This window comes from Artemia sp. Qi Xiang Cuo, chromosome 10, assembly GCF_049724085.1.
Source record: "Artemia sp. Qi Xiang Cuo chromosome 10, ASM4972408v1, whole genome shotgun sequence".
Classification (NCBI taxonomy): domain Eukaryota; kingdom Metazoa; phylum Arthropoda; class Branchiopoda; order Anostraca; family Artemiidae; genus Artemia; species Artemia sp. Qi Xiang Cuo.
The window spans coordinates 69,708,602-69,715,669 of record NC_142803.1 but is presented as its reverse complement, the minus strand read 5'-3'; the positions used below and the strand labels follow the sequence as shown (position 1 = coordinate 69,715,669).

Sequence of the window (7,068 nt, the reverse complement as noted above, 5' to 3'; positions counted from 1 at the left end):
GTTTTATCAAAAAAATAATCACAATTTAACCAAATTAGAAAATACTAATTTATATGGTACTTTAAGTCAGTACCACATGACTTAAATAAACAATAAATACAACAAATGAAACATAACATTTCAATTCCTAGATACATCACGAAATATTCTAGTAATAAATAATCTAAAAAACAACTTATCATGCAAACGTAAAATGGGATCTATTACATGCAAACTAGTCGATGTTACAATGGGGGGTAGAGTAAATTCATACTGTTTTACATATTAGGTAATTTCGAAGACCTTCCTATGACGATCAATTAAAGTTTGAATAGGGATATATCCTTCTGCTGATCAGCAGTATTTCTCAAATGACGGTCACTGTGCATGTAACCAAAATATCCAGTATTTTTGTGAATTGTCACTGTCTAATAAAAGGATTTATCCCCATTCAATCTCTTATTTATTTTGCATATTTGAAATCTTTTACGGACACACGGTCTTGACTCAATAATTCAGTAGCAGAAACAAATATGAATATTAAATGATTTTTCAAAATATATTTTACAATATGTGCCTACAAATATCTATTAAACTACGGAATATTTTCCAAACACGCTTGGGTTTTGTTCCGAAATAAATGGAAAACGAAAGCTTTTTGTTTCTAAACTCACTCTTTTCTTAGAATGAGTTGTCTGATAGTTAGTTAGCTAAAGCTGTTAGCAGCTTTAAAAGATTTTCATTTACTAATCAAATGGTGCCCGTTTTTCTGAGACCGTTCTTGAAAGATTGGGACAAACAGTCAGACTTTAGCGTAAAGAGCAAGGTATTGAGGAGGGAGCAGCCCTTCATATAAAGAATAATTTCTGTTCGTTTTTAGTTTTAATGTTGCTCCTTACTTTCAATAAAAAATAAACTTGTTTTTAAAAATTTAATTTCTGTTCGTTTTTCAAATAATACAGGTAAATCTACTCATCCTCCATGAAATATATCCCCTTCTTCCTACAAGAAAAACTCTTCCGTGAAATTTTATCCAACATAAAGTACACCGCAACCCGTCAACCCGTAAAGTACACCAAAACCCGTCCTCACTAAAAATTGCCCCTCCCCGTAAAATTTCTTGCAGACGATGCAGCCTGAAAAATCAAAAAGAAAACTTTAATTTGTAAGATTTTAGTTTCTGATCTCCCGAATTTCTAGGACCATTACATCAATACAATCATTCCAAAGAAAAAAACAAATAAACACGCATCCATGATCTGTCTTCGGGCATAAATAACAAAATTAAAGATTTTTTTATATAAGATCTTAAAACTTCTATAATAGTTTTCACATGTACACAAAATCTGATGATGTGTTTTTTTCAATATTTCTTGACGCTTAGTGTGTGTTTTCCCCCTATTTAAAAAATCGGGCAAGTTTTCTTAGGCTCTTAAATTTTGATTGGTAGAACAAAACTTATTGAATAATATATTTGGACTTGGCAGAATAAGCTGATTCTTTTAATGTATTTAAAAATTTTAATGTTTTTTATTTATATAAAAATTCCGTTTGTAAGAGTTTTGGGTACTATTGAGCCTAGTCGCTCCTTACTTACAGTTTTTTACAACGAACTGTTTGATAAAGATTCGCTCTTTTCATAGAATGAGTTGTCTGATGATCATTCAAATGCTATACTCTGAAATTCCAAATGGAACTTCATTTCCAAATGGTTTTGGTAACGCTAAATAGCATAAGTATGAACTCTTTGGTGTCTAATGAAACTGCTCTGATCAGTAGAACTCTTCTAAAATTCATCAAATTTATATGGTCTCTCACATGTATGCACTCTTCGGTTCTTATTCAAAGAGCCTGATTCTGAAAAACTCGGTTGACATAAATTACATTTATATGGTTTTTTCACCTGTATGTACTCTTTGGTGCTTATACAAAGGGGTTGATTTAGAAAAACTCTTCTGACAAGTATCACATTTATATGGTCTCTCACCTGTATGTACTCTTTGGTGCATATCCAAATTATAAGATAAAGAAAAACTCCTCTGACATATGTCACATTTGTATGGTCTCTCACCTGAATGTATTCTTTGGTGCTTATTCAAAGAGCCTGATTGAGAAAAACTCTTCTGACATATATCACATTTATATGGTCTCTCACCTGTATGTGCTCGTTGGTGTGAATTCAAAGAGATTGAATCAGAAAAATACTTATGACACATGTCACATTTATATGGTCTCTCACCTGTATGTACTCTTCGGTGCGTTTTCATAGAGCCTGATTCAGAAAAACGCTTGTGGCATATGTCACACTTATATGGCCTGTCGCCTATATGTAGTCTACGGTGCTTATTTAAAGTGCATGATTGAGAAAAACGCTTACGACATAAATCACATTCATATGTTCTTTCACCAGTAAGCACTCTTTGGTGAATTGTCAAAGTCAATGATTTGAGCAAACTTTTCTGAGATATGTATCATTTATATGGTCTCTCACCTGTATGTACTCTTTGGTGCGTTTTCAAAAGGCTTGATTGAGAAAAACCTTTCTGACATATATCACATTTATATCGTCTTTCAGCTGTATGTACTCTGTCGTGTGTATTCAAATGACTTGATGTAGAAAAACTCTTCTGACATATATCACATTTATACGGTCTCTCACCCGTATTTACTCTTCGGTGCTTATTTAAAGAGCCTGACTGAGAAAAACTCTTCTGACATGAATCACACTTATATGGTATCTCACCTGTATGCACTCGTTGGTGCTTACAAAAATCGGTTAATAGAGAAAAACTCTTCTGACATATGTCATATTTATATGGTCTTTCAGCTGTATGTACTCTTTGGTGTACATTCAAATAGCCTGATTGAGAAAAACTCTTGTGACATATATCACACTTATATAGTCTCTCACTTGTATGTTCTCTTTGGTGCCTATTCAAAGAGTCTGAGCTAGAAAAACTCTTCTGGCACACCCCACATTTATGAAGTTTTTTTCCAGTCTGTATTACTTGATGTTTTTTGAATTTTCTCGGCTTTTTACTAAACAAGCCCCTATTCAAAAATGTTTTCTGATTATTTAAGTCTTTTGCTTCAGTTTTAGATTCAAATAAATTTAAGAAGACGCTTGTAGACAAATCCAGTGGGGAAACTAGCGATACATTCCCCTGCATGTTTAGTTCAGAAACTTTTTTCAAAAAGTGTCCTTGTAATAAAAGATGTTGTCTCATATCACCAATGAATTCTCGTAAACATATAGGACATCTTCTTCTTTCCCCCATTCGGTGCTCCAGAATGTGAACAACAAAATCTCTGTAATCATGAACTACAGCTGGACAGGCAACACATTCTATCGGTGAAAGTTCTTCACAGCCAGTGTCTATGTGAAGATCTAGCAATAAAAAGGATTTCTCTGCTTTTCCACAGGAATCACACCGCCAGATACCTGCTGTTAATTCTTCTATAGCCCTCTTTGTCAGTTTTCTCACCATAACAATCGGTTTTGGGCCTGAGACTTGCGGTGGAGTAACGCCATCAGAACAGCCCGCGGTAGAAAGGATTGCCCCTGAAATAAAAACAAAATATATAATTAAATAAAACAAAAAGAGATCAAATAAACAGAGAGAGATCAAATAAACAGTAAGAGGTCAAATAAACAAAAAAGAAATCCTAGATGATCAGAAAGGTTTGAACAAATAATTTAATCTATTCTTTTCTTATTTTACTTTTTGAGATACATTTATCGGCAAGTTTTACCGGAAAAACTTGCAAACTCAATATATAAAAACTTTCTGAATCAAAAAAGTCAAATTTTCTTTTAGAATGTTTACTTAGAAGAATCATTTCGCGGCAAAATTATTGAAATTCTAAGGGACATTGCAGCAATAAAATCGGAAGCACCAGTAATTAAAAGCGAAGTTCTGAGGATGGACATATGTAGGAAAATTATCAGATGTCTCCTTTTTTCTCTAATTTTTGAACAAACTTATATTTGTGCTAAATAGAAATTTCGGCTTTTTGTTGACGAATAGCATTTCTTTGCAGGAAAATTACTTTATTTTTCTATTTATTCACGTTAATTATTTTTGCGTATTTGGGACGCTCGTTCGAGACACAAAAATTTTAGAACACTGATTTCAGCAAAAAATTCGTGTGATAGAAACGGCCATAATAGTGACATATTTGATGACAAGTAGGTTCTAAGTACAGCTTAATAGTATATAAAAATAGCAATAATATATTTGCAGATTCTTTTTTGTTATTTAGCTCAGGAGACAAACATTCCGCAATTACGCTACCCTCTAACCAATCAGAAATTCTGCATATTTAAACAATTCAAATAAAAATGCTGTCTTCCGGGTATGTGGCTACAATTTATAACAAGTTTTCCAGTAATAATCACAAAAACTACAACCTGTCCAAGACAATATTTCTCCCTTTCTATTACACCCAACCTTAAATCCATTCTCTAATATTCTTACTAGTCGTTCTAAAAAGTGACAGGAAGAATCAGAAAATTAAAGCGTATTAAATTAAAAAATAGACTTTTTTAATTAGAGAAGACAAGCATTGAAAAACAAGAAGAAAATGTTGAAAGCATTGAAAAACAAGAAGAAAAACGAGAAGCAAGAAAAACAAGAAGAAAAACAATCATACAATAACGTGAGAACTATGTTTTCAGTGTTGACTCTGCTGGCAGTCTCTCGCTAGAAAAGTGCTCAGGAATGGAACTGAAGCAAAAAATTTGACACTAAATTTTTGGAGAATAAATTATTTTTTAGAAATCTCTAGGCAGCGCTTGCTTTTTGACCAACCTGATTCAAATGTGCCAGCTGATACTTCCTTTTAAAAATCAACCAGAACAATAACAATAAGGAAGTCTTTTCCGTAAGACAGTGAAATTCTATACTAGAATGAAAATTTTTACCGTATGTCCAATGGCCGTCCTCTGCAAAATATAAATATATAAAAGAAAAGAGACTCTATAAAAGACTATTTAAAAACGACCGATAAAACTAAAATGAAAAAATCAACAACATTCACACGTCCTTAATTAAATGAATTTAAACCATGAATTATTAACAAGGCACGATTAAATAATTAAATTCCTTGAATTGAAAAAAAAAATAAAAAAAAAATTAAATTAATAATCTAAAAAAAAAAATGTACATTAAAAAAAGAAATAACATTTTTACACAGAAGCGATATATTATTACAAAAGAGACCTTTAAATTGAAAAAATGAAAAAAGGAACCTCAAATGAATCTCCCAATAAGCTTTTCTTATCTCATTTTCCGCGCTTTGAAATAGTTATCATGAATTTCATACCAATACTTCATTTTTATAGACTATCAAGCTGTTTTATATTTTAGTCTTAAAAGAAAAAAGTATTGATACACCAGAGTTAGATTATCATGGCAAAGACATTTAAATCTGAAAAATGAAACTTTGCTTTGCCTGTGCTTTGCCAGTGCAACGTTTTAGTAGCTTAAGAAGGGCAAGTGAACCGTAAATGAATCTCACGAGAAACGTTTTGTCTCCTATTTTCCAGTGCTTTGTATTTAAATTTCTTTGATGCATTTTACTAGGAGTGAAAACGCAAACTTAGCCTTAATATATACGTTTGGCAATGCTAGTCAAAAGTGAAAAACTATCAACAAATTTTCTGATTGAAAATGATTTCACAACAACGTTAGTTTCAAATATACCTTCACTATCTAGTTCTGGGGAGTCTGACTCCAATGGCAAAGTGGAAGACCCAGGTGAAATACAGACATATAGATTTTGAGACTCAGATCACAAAGTAGAATTATAATTTTCTGTGAGCGTTTTGGTATCACTTGGAGAAGTATCCTGAGCTTCTAGGAGAAAGAAAGATAAAAGAACTGAGAGAGAATAATAAAACTGAGTATTCTCTTTAATTTACCCAGAATAAATAAAACTCACAAAAAAGCTAAAAATATGGAAAATGAAACAAATTCCTCAATAGTTTGATTATTACAACACCAACTTGTAAAATTATAATTTTATTCACAGATTTTGTGTCCAAATAATTTTTTATTAATTTTTATAAAGAAATGCCTGGAGATAACAGATTTATTCTTACTCAGGACCATTTTCTAGAAATAAAGTGGAAAGAGCATTAGCGGTTTACGCACTGTATGTAAATCCAAAAATGAAAAAAAGTCTAGTGAAAATTTTTGATCTTGCAATTGTTCAGTTTTAAATTTTAATTCATGTTTATGGTTTTGCAATGATTTGGTATAGAAATTTAGCCTTCATATATAATTTTTGAAATAATACTTGAAATCTTCATACAATATTGCTTCTTGTATCAAAAAAGGAAAAACTTCTTCAAACATGATTATCTCTGATCAAAACTGATTCTACTACATTAAAAGTTGAATCAAACCTTCGCCACTGCTATACCAATCCTTGGGACCCAATTCAGACACTAAAGGGGAGTTTCTTGCTTGAGGATTCACAGGTAGATTTCGATGTTCAGGTGATGGAGTACAATCTGAAGTTTCCATGGGTATTTTAGTGACAATTCATGAAACAACTTCAACTCCTATAACCAAGCAAATATAGAGACAAAATAAACTTAAAACGCTATTATAACTTATTCTCATTAATTTACCAAAAAAAAAAAAGACAACAAAAACAAAAAAAAAAAAAAAAAAATGATAATAAATTGTAAAAAAATAAGCAATTTGAAAAAAAATTTGGCAAATTAATTATTTATATACACAACAAATTTTATCATTAACATAATTAAAAAATGAATCTCTCTTAGAAAAAAGAAATGTCTAAAAACCTGAAGTTTCAGTCATTTGTTTAAGACTGAAATTTCTAATGAAATGTACATGAATTTTGATTTGTTTTAGAGAATAGAATCCAATCAGCCATTTACTGATCACTTCCATTCACATGAACAATACTTCCATTCACATGAACAATAATACCCATCTCTGTCCACCCTAAATTCTTTGGTTAAAATTACAATAAAGAAATTATTCAACGAAAGTACTGTTCTTAAAAAATGTTTACTAAATAATCAAATCCTTTCAATAATTTTACTTAAAGTTAACA

At 31.3% G+C, this 7,068-nt stretch overlaps 1 protein-coding gene across 1 annotated transcript; it reads right to left on the bottom strand.

Annotated features, from left to right (window-relative positions):
• Positions 1–1,387: 1,387 nt before the first annotated feature.
• Positions 1,388–6,544, bottom strand: LOC148948104 (uncharacterized). Its single transcript, XM_089095194.1, has 3 exons — positions 6,389–6,544; positions 2,471–3,541; positions 1,388–2,302 (listed from the first exon to the last, which is right to left on the bottom strand). The coding sequence occupies exons 1-3, from the start codon at positions 6,507–6,509 to the stop codon at positions 1,866–1,868; spliced, it is 1,629 nt and encodes a 542-aa protein (XP_088951320.1). The 5' UTR covers positions 6,510–6,544; the 3' UTR covers positions 1,388–1,865.
• Positions 6,545–7,068: the final 524 nt, after the last annotated feature.

Excerpts from the sequence above, each read along its gene's own strand:
- LOC148948104 (XM_089095194.1), bottom strand. The coding sequence starts at position 6,509 with ATGGAAACTTCAGATTGTACTCCATCACCTGAACATCGAAATCTACCT. Across the intron at positions 3,542-6,388 it reads TTGGTATAGCAGTGGCGAAG|GGGCAATCCTTTCTACCGCG; the intron begins GTTTGATTCAAC and ends TTTTTATTTCAG. Across the intron at positions 2,303-2,470 it reads GCACCAAAGAGTACATACAG|GCGACAGGCCATATAAGTGT; the intron begins GTGAGAGACCAT and ends GACTACATATAG.